At 41.8% G+C, this 15821-nt stretch overlaps 1 protein-coding gene across 4 annotated transcripts in view; it reads left to right on the top strand.

Annotated features, from left to right (window-relative positions):
• Chd6 (chromodomain helicase DNA binding protein 6) overlaps positions 1 to 15821 on the top strand; it is a 140874-nt gene that overhangs the window by 55100 nt on the left and 69953 nt on the right. For all 4 annotated transcript variants that reach the window (XM_048349357.1, XM_048349354.1, XM_048349355.1 and 1 more), the window contains 4 exons: positions 824 to 971; positions 2606 to 2755; positions 13847 to 13909; positions 15184 to 15242. In XM_048349357.1, the coding sequence (XP_048205314.1) occupies positions 824 to 971; positions 2606 to 2755; positions 13847 to 13909; positions 15184 to 15242 (420 nt within the window). The remainder of the gene's footprint in view (positions 1 to 823; positions 972 to 2605; positions 2756 to 13846; positions 13910 to 15183; positions 15243 to 15821) is intronic.

Raw genomic sequence — 15821 nt, 5'->3', positions numbered from 1 at the left:
TAGGAACTTAGAATCTAATATAAGATATCAGAGAAGTATAAAATATTAATTCACCCCATAAATGTTTGTTGATTAACTGCCATAGCACCCAGGAGAACTATACGTAGTTTTTGAGTTCTCGGCCTGATGTCATGGTTAATGACTTAACCTTGGTGAAACATCAGAGTTTGACTACCTTAAGCAAAGCACAATTGAAGTGTTTAGAGAATGTGGGGAAGAGTTTATCTTGTAGCGGGATCAGGGAAGGCTTTCTAGAAAAGGCTTTCTTTCTTGCAAGATGGGTGGTCTTTGTCCATTTCTGTCCTTGATGAAGCACCCCGGTTCCTGCTGCTTGGACTGTGGCTGGAGGTAGACTACAGGGTTTTCATGCCTATATGCTTGTTAAAAGCCAAGACAGTATTTGTTTCATTTTGGAGTTCCTGGTGCTCGCTGTGTTCATAGACCATGCTCAGTAGAAAAGGACAGATTAAAGACAGGTAACTTAAAGAGACATTGTAATTTGGTGATTATTACTGTGAAGCATTCTCATTTCACAGTAACAACACTGAAAACATTTGTTAAACTGAAAGTGAGATCTTTGGGAGATATTCTTATCTGGTTATACAAGTAGTCCTTATAAGGGTATAATAAAGTGAATTCTGCCCCAATCCTTACATTCTTCCCATATTCCTGTACATTTCAGGGGAAGAAACTTGGAGATCCTCCATGGAATCCTGCTCTGGTCCTAGAATTCCAGGGTGTTATTTTATAACTCTTAATCCTATGAGTAATTTTGAGTTTTGAAAACTGCCCCACAATTTTAATTCTGAATTTCTCCTTGTAGCAAGGAGCAAGGACCAACCCCAGTGGAGAGAAAGAAGAAAGGAAAAAGGAAAAGTGAAACCACATTGGAGAGTTTAGAGCTGGATCAGGGCCTGCGGAACCCGTCCCTGCGGAGTCCTGAGGAGTCCACTGAGTCTGCAGACAGCCAGGTACAGCTAGTACTGGGAGCCTGCTGGAGGGTATAGCTGCTGGATGGCTGGTGCTCCTCTATACTGTCTCCAGCCTGCCGTCCTCACATGCAGACCGGGGCTGGGCTTTTACTGTTGGGTGAGCAGGTAGATCACACACAGGCTGTCTCTAGCCTGATTCCATGCTAACAACTTCCCAGATTTTTAGGAGTGCCGGCTTTCTTCTTTTAGAGTAGCATATTAGGAAGTTGCTGTGTAAAGTGAGATGAGCTAGACCAGGCAAGGCTCACGGGGGTCTGTTTTGCCATGAAGGTAATGCTAGACCAGTGTGCACCAGGGCAGCTTTGTAATGCCAGATGCTGGAAAAGTCAGGGATGAATTCATTGTGCCAAAAATAGTAAAGATATAGAAACAAGAAATAGCCCATCCAGTTCAGCTTCTAATGTGTGCCAAGGAGTGCTTGTGGCAATTGTGGGGATTTCCTCCTCAAGTTCAGGTAACTGCTCATGGACATGAATTCTAACATTTGGTAGTGCTATATCCACTGCAGTTTATCTTATCTGCGGTGCTACAAGGAGATCATTTAGAATAAGACCGACCTGCTTGTACCTTCCAGGATTAGCTGGACACCCTTCAGTTTTTCATTGATCTTCACTGTAGGCAGGTACAAAATCATGGTACTCATTTCCTGTAAGCTGGGGCTGGTGGCTGTTAAGTTTGCCGATTAGCAGAAGGACAAGCACGTTGCCTTGAGAGGATCTGACAAGGAGGTTACATGTTTAAAGGATGAGGATCTGTCTGTGGATGTGAGGGAGGAGTTAACTATAAGAGGTAACAAGGTGAAGAAGCAGTGAGAATGTGAGAGATACTCAGGGGTCATCTTTTAGGGGGAAAAAAAGTGATATTTTGCTTAGATTTATTTTTTAAGGTTGAAATATGTGAGACTGTGCCAGCTGGTAAAAATAGTTCCTTGAGATACTTCTGCTCTTGTGTATAAAGATTGTGTAGAGGCCAAGTGTGTCATACTCTTGGGTGTGGGGAAAAGTCCCTGCACTGCTTTGTTGTATGTTGTCTCTAAATGGGCTGGTGGATCACAGACCAATTCTTAGCTAGTGATTTGCTGTTTGTCACACTTAAGCCATCCTTACATTTCAAACAGTTAACAGATCCTCAAAGGAAGTCTTAATAAAATTGGTATATTTTTAAATATTTGCAGTAGATGTGGTGAATTCAAGCAAAGTAATTAAATACCAACTTTGTCATAAAATCTGAGCTTATAGTTAATGCTAGGGGAGACTTCAGAAATGGTAGAGTTCTTCCCATCCCTCTTGTATAGGAGAAAAGGCTATTGCAGAAAAGAGAAAGAATATACTGCCATTGATAAAGCACACTTCCACCTCCCTGGACTCTTGAGAAAATTCCTTCTTCTTAGTGGATCCTCAGGGGTTTGAAGATTGGTCTCTTATTCTCTCCCTCACTCGGCCCGATCCCATTCAGAGTGAATTTAGTTTAGTTCTTAAGAGAGTTGTATTTAAAGGAGACTGTTTTGGTAAGGTGAGAAGCTCTGCTTGCCATATTAGTCTATATTAGGGTATTTGTGTGCAAGCCTTTGCCTTTGAGCTAGAGCTGCTCTGATGGGTGTGTTTGTCTTGCAGAAGCGACGCTCAGGCCGGCAGGTGAAGCGCAGAAAATACAACGAGGACCTAGACTTCAAAGTGGTGGATGATGATGGGGAAACAATCGCAGTTCTTGGAGCTGGCCGAACATCTGCGCTCTCAGCTTCTACACTGGCGTGGCAGGCTGAGGTATGGCTTCTGCATGAGTGTCCTGGCCTTGGAGTTCTGTGACTTTTGATAAAGCATATAAAGCATCATCTTTTTTTTTTTTTTTTGTCAGTCCTGGGGTTTGAACTCAGGGCCTGAGCACTGTCTCTGGCTGCTTTCTGCTCAAGGCTAGCACTCTATCACTTGAGCCACAGCACAACTTCTGGCTTTTTTATATATGTGGTACTGAGGAATCGAACCCAGGGCTTCATGTATGCGAGGCAAGCACTCTAGCACTCTACCACTAGGCCATATTCCCAGCCCTACACATCTTAACTTCTGCTGGCAACCTTTGAATGACTTCCTGTTAATCAGAATAACTTTCAGGCTCCTTACTGTGTACTGTAGTACCCTCGGATCACACCCTTCCCCTCTTCCACCAGAGCCATTTTATTTTATTTTTTATTTTTTGCCAGTCCTGGGACTTGAACTCAGGACCTGAGCACTGTCCCTGGCTTCTTTCTGCTCAAGGCTAGCACTCTACCTCCTGAGCCACAGTGCCACTTCTGGCTTTTTCTGTTTATGTGGTGCTGAGGAATCGAACCCGGGGCTTCGTGCATGCTAGGTAAGCACTCTACCGCTAAGCCACCTTCCCAGCCCCTACCAGAGCCGTTTTAGATCAGTTTGTTTACCTTCTCATTTTTTGCCACCCAAAAAGCTAGTCTTTTAATGAATTAACCTCTTTCTGAACCTACCTGTACCTTCTGCTTGGACTGCTCGCTACCATAGCTGGTTTACTATGGGTTCAATTTCACCTAAAACAGTGTCTTCTTAAGGCAATCTTCCCTGCTCTTGTCTACACAGATAACTATGCCATCATACTAGTTTTCTGCTTCAGATCCTTTAAGTTCCCTCATGGGAACTTAATGTGTCATTGTAGCTACCACGCCTGGTCTCTGATTTTGTTGTGTTTTTCATTAGAATACAGAAATTTTGTATGAAAGAAATACTTCTTCAGAGAATTAAACTAGCAATTATAGGTGGAACTTTGATTCAGCTGAAGTATATTGAGAATGTGCTGCAAGGCAAGGTCCTGAGGCACAGGGATAAGAAAGTATGGCTCTTCCTCCACAGAGCTTTTAGTGGAAAGGACACGTGGCTGTATTGATACTGTGCTTAGTGCAGCCCTGGAAATATTGCTTGGTACAGAGGCTACACAGAGGAGTGTGGAAAGGACTTAGGAGGGACCTTTCCTGAGCAGCACCACAGTACTGTTGGCCAGAGGATGAGCGTGGGTGGCATGACCAATGGAAGAGTATGAGTGGATGCCGGGGTGTGATTTGAGGAGTGATGGGCCGTAGGGGTGAGAGGTAGGAAGAGTCACGCTGTCCACTGCGGTGCATAGCCTTTGTAATGTCAGTGAGACAAGGGGCAGAAGGCTTCATGGCACGTTTGATTTCACAGTTGTTCTTGACCACCTTGTTAAGGAGAAAGACAATAGCATTAGGACTTGGTACAGAGGTATGAGATTAAAAAAAAGGTTAAATGTTGAAAAGGAGGTGGTCTGTGCTAAAGAGTTTTTAGAGAAGAAGTGAAAGGCGAAAGGCAGCAGCAGGCTGTGCAGGCAGGAAGGACATCGTTGCCAGTAGCACATTCTGGGACGCAGGCTGTCTGTTCTGGAGCCTCTGTTGCTGACTTGGCAGAATTCTTTACACACAGAATGGCAGTAGCTCCGATGCCTGACTCTCACGGACATTAGTGTGTTCCACAGAAGCTCCTTGGTTATTTTCTTTTTTTAAAAAAATTATTTATTGATTTATAAAGTGATGTACAGAGGGGTTACAGTTTCATACATAAGGCAGTAAGTACATTTCTTATCAAACGTGTTACCCCCTCCTTCATGTTTCTCCCTCCTTCCCCTCTCCCCATTTCCCTCCCCACCCCCATGAGGTGTACAGTTGGATTATGGGATAGAGTTTTGTCAGTATTGCTGTTGTATTGGTTCACCTTTTACTCTTTGTCTCTCCCTTTTGATGTTCCCCTTCCCTTCCCTAGTTCCAATAAATGTATATACAATAACCAAGGTATCGAAATCAGTAATCGCAACATCCTTGATTATTTTCTTATCGTTACACTCCCATCACATCCATTCTCATTGTCTTTTCATAGAACAGGGGTTATTGTCCTCACTTAACCTGGAGTGATCAAGCAGCAGTTAATCAGTAACTAATTCAGAATAGCTCGTTTTATACCTCTGCTAAAGGTTATAGAACTAATGAATATAATACTTAATATGGAGTAACAATTTGATGTATTTCAATTGCAGTACTTTTCAAGCAAACAGCTAAAACTGTCATGGGGTGATAAGAATGTGATGCTTTGTAATTGGTTTTCTTTCCTTGAGGATTTTATGGTTGATTTGATAGTTAAAACACTACAAGAGATTTTTATTTTCTCCTGATAGCCATTTAGACTAAGCTATTTACCATATTTCAGATGTTGTTATGACTTCTCCCCCTGATACCTGAGGAGCAGCAGTGGCTCTTCTGACAGAAATAATCAAGGAAATTTTATCTATCTTTATCAAGATTCTTTTTCCTTCTAAGGCAGGACTGAGGAACCTTTTTCTTCCAAGGGCCATTTGAGTACTTATTAGCATTGTTCATGGGTCATATACAAATGTATTGATACAGGCAGATGGGCATAGGGCAGCTGACGAAAAGCTTATGTGTCTGTCCCATCGTGTAGCAAATGATTTTTACTGTATATGGCTTGCCAGTCTGCTGTTTCTTTATTATAGCAGTACTGAGGATTGAACGCAGGCCTTCCCCATTCTAGGCCAGCATTCTACCACCTTCTGCCCTTTTGTCTGTGTTCCGGTTCTGATCCTCCTGTAGCTGCCAAGTAGAAAGGATTAGGGGCGTGTGCCACCACACTTAGCTATGACTCACCCTTCTTTTTTCTTAAACAAATGTCAGTGCCTGGATCACCGACAGACCTTCACAGTTCTGTGACACACTTAAAGTGTATAGACTTTTCTATAACTCTGGTTTTGACAGTTTGGGTAGTTGGTATGTTTGTTACCTTTTAGAAAAGAAAGACTTGAGTCTGAATGAGGCTTCCTTCAGCTCATGGCCTTTGGTGCCCTCTTTATCTGGCCTTTTCCCTTGCCTGACATGCTGAGCCTCCCTGCCCCTCCTTTGAGTTCCAGGAGCACAGGTACATTTAACCCTGTCACTGTCCTGCTATTGTTCTTTGAATACCTGCCTATTCTTGTCACCTTCTCCTAAACCAGGAGCTGCTCTGTGGTTAAGCAACCATGTGTGTATGTTTTACAGTAAGCCCCAGGAACCCAGATGAAATCACTCTTTACCACTCTGTCTTATGTTTTGTAATGTTCCTATTGTTGTTGTGTTTATACCCAAAGTCCAGGTAACCGGAACGTTTGCTCCACTCACTCAGACTCTTCTGATCCTTAGTGCCTTTCCCATACTGTGTTGAGGACTAGTCTTAATTCCTTAATCAGATTGTAAGCTAGTGCAAGAGAGTCACCAGTGTTTAATTTTTCATAGTTTTTACTTAGTATAGGTAGAACTTTGTTTATTAGGTAGTAGCTAACATAAAGCTTTCCACTTAGTTGTACTTATATATTTAATGAATGATTAAGATCAATTTAAACCCATTATGTAAACTTTTTTTAATACCGGGATTAGGAAGGCAAGACAAATACTAACATTTTTTCCCAGGCTCCTATTTTCTCCATTTTCTTATGCGGACCTTAGTTTTCCCATTGGTAGCCATCTCCTTCCCAGTTCCTTCTGTTGTTTGGCATTGGTGTACCTTTGTAATGGGGCCAGTTTGAGCCCTTCATCATTAGGCACTTGTCCACTCAGCCACGTTTGATGGTTTCCTGTCTTCGCTGGGCAGGACCGTCAGTTCCCACTGTTTCCCTTTAGATTGTTTCCTCTGAGTGTGTCCTTGGTCTTTGCTGCCACCTTCTGCGCGGAGGCCAGTGTTCAGACCACTACAGCACACTGTTCTATAGTTCCCTGCTACAGGTCTCTGCCTTCCCTCACCTGGTACTAGACTAACTGAGCAATACCAGAAATTCCTCTGGTAGTTGGGAGTGTCTTGCACAAGAATCTGAGGTGGCTATTAACTGCTGTGTTGTGCAGAATGCGGGTCTGTTGTTTTGTTTTTCAGATGCAGCCACACACTACTCCTTAACCTTCTTCTAGTTCCCCTCATTCTTGATGCTTTTACTCTACTAAGACAAGTTGCTACTCTGTATTCTGGATATGAACCTTTTAGACTCTTATTGGCGTCAGGTTCCTTTTGTCCTTGCTCTTTTGCGAGCCATCATTTTTCAGGGCCCAACAAAACCTCACCTATTCTGTGAAATCCAAACTATTCTTACATTCTGAACTCCAGTTGAACTTGTAGTTACAGTCATACCATTATCATCTAGGACATTCTAAGACAAAGAGGCTTACTGTGCCTTCCCTGGATGAGTGTGAGCCCCTGAATCCCAGCACTAGGCAGCACTTCTGAATCTTCCATGGTACCCAGTGAATAACCAATTGCTTTAAAAACCAATGTGCCTTCCACTAGACCTCTTCTCCGTGGTTAGTTGAAATTGGGGTGAATGGGATTGCAAGATTTTGAGAATTTCCTCTAAGGATAAAAATTTTAAATCATATGAATCTCTGACATACAAGCAAATGAATTAAGATGGTCTTTTTGAAGGATAATTTGAGAAAATTCCAAGTGGTTAAGAACAGATGGTTGTTATGGAAGTGTGTTTGGCAGGCAGATTTAGTTTATATAAACTGTGTGTATCTGTATACACTGAATGTTTATACACAGGCGATTGTGCTTATGCACAATTTCTGTTTAGGGAAAGAAACCCTGCTTTTCCAGTCTCCTGTCTACTTTGATGTGTACAGATGCTGCTTCCTGTTCCTTTCATTAAGATAGAATTTTTTTAAAGTCTGCTCTCAGTGGTGTTTTTGTTTTTTTTTAGCAAGTCTGTTTCTTTTGTTTTGGACAGTCTCGGAATATAGCCCAGGTTACTGTGTTGCCTAGACTAGCCTGGAACCCACAGTTCTCCTGACTCAGCTTCCCACGTGCTGGAAACACAGGCATACGCCACCACACCCAGTTCTGTGCTTAGTGCTTTGATGGTCACCATCGCTTCTTTTATTCTCTCCTCCACCCAGAATTTTTACAATAGGATTCCACTTACATGGAGCTAAAAAAGAGGATAAGCAAAGTATGTTATTCAGAGATGTATATAAGGATGCGTGCAAAACTATGAAGAAAAGCAAGAAAATGAGAGAAGCTTGCTGCTTTTCAATGGGCCAAGCCCTTCGGGGAGAAGGCACACAGGATATTTCTGCTTTTGGGTCTGAGAGTTTGGTATAACTCTTGTTTAAACTGTATTTTAAAAATAGAAACACTATAAATGAGTCTCACAGATATTCCTACGTGGGCTGGCTTTGAACCACAATCCTCAGATCTCAGCCTCCTAAGTAGTTAGGATTGCAGGCTTGAGCCACTGGCACCTAAGTCTCAGTTTTCCTAAAAGAAATACTTATTGAGCATATAATGTATCAAGAACTACTTCAATGAGACAAATATTGCCAAGAAACAAAAGTGGCAAAAGTCTGTCTTGTCATGGAGGGGGCCTTACAGCAAGTAGAAGAGAACCCTGCAGCAGATGCTCCACTGCTCTGTTTCTCCAGACACCTAAATGAAATGATTGGCCAAAGGGCTAAACTGAAAATTTCCCAAAGGTATAAATAGCTAGGGAGAAGCTTAGCCTAAAAAAAGAAAAAAGAAATAAAAGAAATAAAAAACTGTGTCAGTGGCAACAAATGCTAGGGGAAAGGACATGGTTGCATGGAGCTCAAGGGTGGAAGTTGCAGTTTTCAATAAGGTGGGCTGAGATGCCTCTACTTGAGTGGAGAATTTTAAAAGTTAAAGGAGAGGTCATGTAGGAGAAGGAACATTTCACATAGAGAGAATGACCTATCCTTATCCTTGAAGTGGGATCATGACTCCTACCTATGACAAACAGTCAAGGAGACTTGAGAGGTAGCAGATGGGATACCTACAGACCCTACAGGGTTTTTGTTTGTTGTTTTGTTTTATGGTGGGTGTTATTGTTGTTGTTCCTGTGGAAAGGTGAATTCAGAGTTCATACCTGCTCTAATTACTTGAGCCAAATATCTGGGTACTTTTGAAATAAGATCTTGCTTTCCTCCCCGCCCCCCCCCCACCTGCCTGGACCACAATCTTCCTATTTATAGTTGGGATAACACGCATGTCTCAGCTTGGGTTTTGCTCTGAATTAGAGAGAAATCTTTGGTAAAGCAGTGTAAGAAGAGTGACTTAGTTTGTACGAGAATAGACTAATGAGGTAAGAATAGAAGTGGGGTTCTATTGTATTCTGGTTCAGAGGCTCTTGGGAATAATTAAGTAGAAACAAAGGTGATGGGGACCTGGGTGGAACAGTGGAGAAGATGAGTAGCGGGCTGGCTTCTGGACATGATTTGAAGGAAGATTCCACAGGTTTCATGGCCAGTCAGATACAGTTTATAAAAAGAAAAAGTCAAGTTTTACACAAGAAATTTTTATCTAATCACCTGAAAAGAATTTATTTTAACTCAAAAACAGACTGTAGGCAGAGGGATCAGAAGAAAGGGAGGGATCTAGCTAGAAGAACAGATCAAGAGTTTATTAAATATTGTAAACTTGAAATAGCTCATAGTATCCACCTGGAGCTATCAAGAAAATCTCTTCAAAGTATATTATATGCACCTGGCACCAGTGGCTCACACCTGTAATCCTAGCTTCTCAGGAAGCTGAGATCTCAGGATTGCTATTCAAAGCCAGCCCAGACAGAAAAGTCCCCATGAGACTCTTATCTCCAATTAACTACTCAAAACCCAGAAGTGGCACTGTGATTCAAAGTGGTAGAGCACTGGCCTTGAAAAAAAAGCTCAGGGACAGTGCCCAGGCCCTGAGTTGAAACCCCACAACTGACCCTCCCCCAAAGAAAAGTAAGCATATGAATGTATAGAAATATCACAGTGAAACCCCTTTGTACAATTAGCATATACTAATCAATATACACATTCATTACATACTTTGGGATTAGCTAGATTTCTGTTGTAAAGACAACTTGCCTGTAATCCTAGTTCTTTGAAAGGCTGAGATCGATAGTGATTTGAGGCCAACCTAAGCACAAGAGTCTCCATGGAGGACACAGTGATGGATACCCGCTACCTTAAGTTACACGTGGGGCTGAGATTAGGAGGACTCCTGTTCCAGGACAACCCAGGCAGAAAAGGTCTGTGGGACTCCATCTCCACAGAGGGGAGCCAGACACTGGTGTGTACCATTCCAGCAACAGAAAACCTCAAGCGGATACAGTGATACTGTATCTCATCTGAGTACCCTGGCTACTGTATTTACTAGTATTAGAACTAGGGAAGGGAAAGAGAATATCAAAATCGAAAGATAAAGGATAAAAAGACAAATGACTCCAAAAGCAATACTTACAAAACCATTTGTTGTAAACCATCTGAACAGCTTGTGGGGGGAGAGGGAAAAGGGAAAGGAGGAATGAGGGAGGAGGTAACAAATTATACAAGAAATGTACCCACTGCCTTACTGTGAAACTGTAACCCCTCTGTACATCACTTTGACAATTAATAAGTAATTATTTTTTTAAAAAAAGAAAAAACCTCAAGCGGGCAGATTGTAGCTTAGGCTCAGGCACAATCAGGTGGGAACTGAGACTCTCTCAAATAACTAGTAAAGAAAAAAATGAATCAGGGCCATAGGCATAGCTCAGCAAGCAAAGACCCTGAGTTGAAAACCCATTACTGCAACAACAACAACAACAACAACAAGGAATGAAGTCTAATAACAGATAAACTTACTGTGATGGTAGAAGTTTTGATGGTGGTTACTTCTGTGAACTCACAAGATCTTCCAGAACATTGGAAAGATTATGTAACCTGAATCTGAGTAGTAGTTATGTAAGTGTGTATGTGTATTAGAAAGATAAACACCTGAGATTTGTGAACACTATTCATAGGCCGTATTTAATTTATTTCTGGAAGACTGCTGTATAAACATAAGACTTGCTCAGTCAATTAGTGTAGAACTGGAATTTAGGGAGACTATGACCTCATATCATATTATAGTTTCTTTTGATGTAGCACTTGTTCTTTTCCTTACTATCACTTGGGATAGTTGCACCTTTGTTGTTGACCACAAAGTGCTATTTGTGAAAGAGCACCAAAGATCACCTAGCTTTGGCCTTCTGTTAGCATCCACACGAGGTAATGTTTTAAGTATATAAAGATGGCCATGTCTTCTCACTTAGATGACCTAGATAGAATAGTTGTCTCTAGTTGTGGCCTCTATCTCAGCCTGTTTCCTTAAATCTCTCTTTTCCTCTTCTTAATATGCCCATTTTTGCCTGGCATCTTCTAAGGAAATAGTTACTTCGATGAATCAAATGATCCCCGCCCTCTGGAGGTTTACATTGTAAAGGGTCAGAACCCAGTGGACAGTAATCTGCCACCTTCTCCTTTTCTTACCTGTGCAGACACAAATACTTAGGCAGAAAACCAGAAGTTTGTGTTCCCATCCCTTCCTTTTATTGTAAGTACTGTGTTCCCTTGCAGTCTTGTCAGGCTGCAAGAAAAGACTTGGGCCATTTTGGATTGGTTTTGGCGAGCACAATGCCATGTGTCTGAGGAGTGTCGTAAATATTTGTAACCTTTGAGAGCATCTGTCTGTGCCCATTTGCTAATTTCCATAATTCTTTGCTACCATATGCCCTTTGCTTTTCTTTTTCTCTCACTCTCTCTTTTCCAACTGTCATGACTCTTCTAGGAAAAGCTTCATTTAAGAGCTTAAGAAATAGAATGTTTTCTTTCTTTTCCTCCTTACCCCTCCCTTGGCAGTTTGAACTGGAGTTTGAACTCCGGGCTTTGTTCTTGGTAGGCCGGTGCTCTGCGATTAGAGTCATGCCCCCAGCCTCTTTTTGTTTTAGTTATTTTCAGAAAGGGTCTTGCATTTCCTCCCTGGGCCACTGGATCGAGGACACATAAGGCCTCCTAGGTAGCTGGGATCACTAGTATGAAGTACTTCGTTTTTTGTTGAGATAAGAGCTTGCTAGTTTTTTTTTCTTGGGCTGGCTGCAAACCATGATTCTCTGGATCTCTGCCTTTCAAATAGCTGGAATTACAGGGATAAGCCACCATGCCGAGCAAAAGTATAATGTTCTTTCTTCTTAGCACTTAGCCAGGTGCTAGTGGCTCACATCTATAATCCTAGCTACTCGAGAGGCTGAGATCTAAGGACTGAGGTTCAAAGCCAACCTGGATGAGGACATCTGTGAGACTCTTATCCTCAGTTAACCAGCAAAAAGCTGGAAGGTAGAAGAGTGGCTCAAGTAGTAGAGTATCATGAAAAAGTCAAGTGGAAGCAAGAGACCCTGAGTTCAAGCTCCCACTTCAATATTAGAAACACACACACCCCTTACTTAGAACAGTTGAGCCTTAGACTGAGGTAATATAGAGCACAAATCATCCTTCTAGAACATTCCAACTAGGAACCTAGAACAGTAAATTTGGTGGTTAGTGTTGTTTTCATATAGTGTTTTAAGTGTCATATTTTGATAGGACTGGAAAGTTTCAGTGCATGTGAAACTGCTGAAATGAAACTACTCAGAGTCCTGAAATATTTTTAAATATGAGGTGCTGATAGCACATGCTTGTAATCCTAGCTATTTAGGAGACTGAGATCTAGAGGGTCATGGTTTGAAGTCAACCTCAGGTAGAATAGTCTGGGAGATTCCATCTCCAAAATAACAGCAAAAGTATGGCCTGGAGGGCTAGGAATATGACCTAGTGGTAGAGTGCTTGCCTCATGTACATGAAGCCCTGGATTCGATTTCTCAGCACCACATATACAGAAAAAGCCAGAAGTGGCACTGTGGCTCAAGTGGTAGAGTGTTAGCCTTGAGCAAACAGAAGCCAGGGGACAGTGCTCAGGCCCCAAGTTCAAGCCCCAGGACTGCCAAGGAAAACAAAAAAAGTATGGCCTGGAGGCATGGCTCAAATGGTACAGTGCTAGCCATAAGCAAGCAAGCGGAGCTATTACAAGGCCCTTAATTCCCCCCCTCCAAATGTTCTTTGACTCAGTATATTCTTTTTTTCTTTAAGAATGCCATTTTTCATGCACTTTTTTTTTTTTTGGTGATAAATTCTCTGTGGAAGATTTCAGAGTAGAAATTTGATGTGGGTAGGATAGGAAAAAGAGTTCAGTTAGGGGTCACAGTCAAGGATAAATGAAACAGAAAGCCACTTCTACATACACAAGTAACTATGGTCAGTAGAAAGTAATTAAATACTGTTTGTGGAGAATGCCACTGCTCAAGAAGCATTTCACACTTAACCTAGTGAGGTCTGTATTTTGCTACCTTTTGAAAACTAAAAGAAAACAGTTGACTTGCACAAAGTCATTAACTGATAGGTAGGTATTAGAGAATTGGGACTTTCTGATTCTAAGGCCTGAAGATTCTTTTCTGTTGTGGTTTTCTGAAATTTTTATGTAGCAAAATATAGCGAGCTTTATAGCAAAGGAAGACCCGGGACCAACTTTAGTAATGCTAACAGCAGCCCTGAGGTTGAGTCTAAAAAGCAGAAAGGCTTTTCACCTATGTCATAGATTGTGCCCAGAGGTTAGAACCCACCTCCTTGAATTCTAGCTTTGCAAAATTAGATCTTTTAAGAGAGGCTGTAGTATTCATAGGTGTACTTTTGAATGAAAGTAGTAGCTAGTACAATACAGACTAAGAATCCCTATTAAAAAAAATCCTTAATCCAAAATACTCTGAAATCTGAAATTTTTAAAATACCAATATGATGCTTATAAAGCTTTGAATTACAGAATTTTGGAGAATGCAATAGGTAATCTGTACCAGTGCTCCAAAATCTGAAAAACTGGCATTTCACACAATGTGTCCCCAACCTGTACCTCTCATAGTTATTCTCTCAGACTCCATTGCTCCAAAGTTTCTTTCCTTTTAACCTCTGTCTCTTAATCCAGGAGCCTCCAGAAGATGATGCAAACATCATTGAGAAGATCTTGGCATCTAAGACCGTCCAGGAGGTCAGTGGTTTCTGTTTGTAGCTTTTTGTCCCAACACAGATTTGACCCTCCATGAAGAGGTATTTGGCTAGAGAACATACAATACACTTGTCCTGAGCGAGAGCATGAGAGAAATATTGTCCAGATAGTCAGTACTACCGTTTACCATCCTGAAGATTTTAGGACATAAAGCTCTTGAATTTATTATTTCCCCATTGTGATCCTATCAAAAGTTATTTTTATCCCTTAGTTAAGTCCATTTAAAAAAAATCATGGGGGATATAGTGTTGATGTTTCATACCTATAATCCTAACTACCCAGTAGGCTGTGATGTAAAGATCACAGTTTGAAGCCAGCTTGGGCAGACAAACCTAAGATTTTTATTTCCAGTTAACTAGCAAAAAGTTGGAAAGGGTCAGCCTTGAACACAAATGTCAGGCAATGCTGTAAGTTCAAGCCCGGTTACTAACTAGCACACATTTTGAAAAGTTATCAAGAGCCAAGAAGAAAGATTGAATAGAGTCATAGTGGAAATATGGAAATTTTCTTTAGATACCTCAGTGCTATAGGAAAGCTCTAGTGAACATTCCTTGAGCAACAGAATATGTTGGTCAGAGCATAGATTAATCATTTATTTACAGGTTTTTGTGGGGGGGGATTGGGGGGTGGGTGAGAGGGGTATACATGTTCATGCCGGTCCTGGGGCTTGAACTTGGGGCCTAGGCACTGTCCCTGAGCTTTTTTGCTCATGGTTGGAGCTCTGCCACGTGAGCCACAACTCCACTTACAGCTTTTGAGTGGTTAATTGGAGATAGGAGTTTCATAGATTTTCCTTCCCAGGCTGGCTTTGAACCACATTCCTCAGATGTTAGCCTCCTGAGTAGCTAGGTTTACATGTGTGAGCCACCTGCAGTATTTCCAGTATTCTGTGGTAGAAAACCTCAACATCTGGGTAGAAGGTTTTGGAGGAAGCCAGCAAACCATGAATGAAATCCCTTCTGTACAGGCTGTGGTCCTGACATTCCTTAGAACCCTGGGTCAGGTTAGGCTTATCAGCTGAGCAGTCTCCCTTCCTGGGCCTTGGAAGGACCGCAGCCCACACACTATCTAGCTGTATGTTCAGCCTGTGGAAAACTTGATCAATAGCGTATCAGGAAAAGACATGGGAAAATGAAGATATCCTCCAGAAATCTTTTCTAAAGTGAGGCAGAAGTGTTGGTTTACCTGTTTTCTTTTGGTATCTTAAGTGTGATCTGCCTTGGAGCTGGACTGATAACTTCTTGCTTTGGTTACAGGTTCACCCTGGAGAGCCTCCATTTGACCTAGAACTATTCTACGTTAAGTATAGAAATTTGTACGTCTATTTAATGTATGCATTGGGATTTTACATGAGTGAAGCCTTGATACTTCAATGTCTTCTATACTTTCAGAAACTGGCATCTGTGTGTCAAGCCACAGAGGCCTTGAGTTGAGCTTAGACAGTAGTGTTCAACTTGGGCTGCACATAGAATCACCTGGAGGGCTTTTTAAAACTACTAAAGTCCGTGCTTCATTCAAGACCAAGTTGACTCAGAGCCAGAGTGGGCCCCAAGGACTGATGAGTTTTAAAACCTCCCCAGGCAATTTCTATATACACCCAGGGTAGAAAATCACTGTCCTGTGCTTTTCACAATGCTTATTTGGTACCCTGCCCATATCTGCCCCTTCCACTGTGGAGAGCTAGTTTCTATGGAAACAGCAGGATGAGTTGATTGCATTTAGTCCATTTTGTATGGTTTCTTGTTGCCCTTAAGGGCAAGGACCTTCTAAGCAGTTTCTAGAAGTTTCACAACAGACCACCCAGCTACTTCTATGTAAGCTGGTCCCCTTGGTCCCCCTTCCTACTGAAACCTTAAAGCTCAGTTATTTGGTAATTGCTTGTCTCACAATTTGT

The sequence above is a fragment of the Perognathus longimembris genome, chromosome 6 (assembly GCF_023159225.1).
Source record: "Perognathus longimembris pacificus isolate PPM17 chromosome 6, ASM2315922v1, whole genome shotgun sequence".
NCBI classification, from domain to species: domain Eukaryota; kingdom Metazoa; phylum Chordata; class Mammalia; order Rodentia; family Heteromyidae; genus Perognathus; species Perognathus longimembris.
The sequence above is the reverse complement of the archived record's forward strand: the minus strand, read 5'-3'. Positions and strand labels throughout refer to the sequence as shown.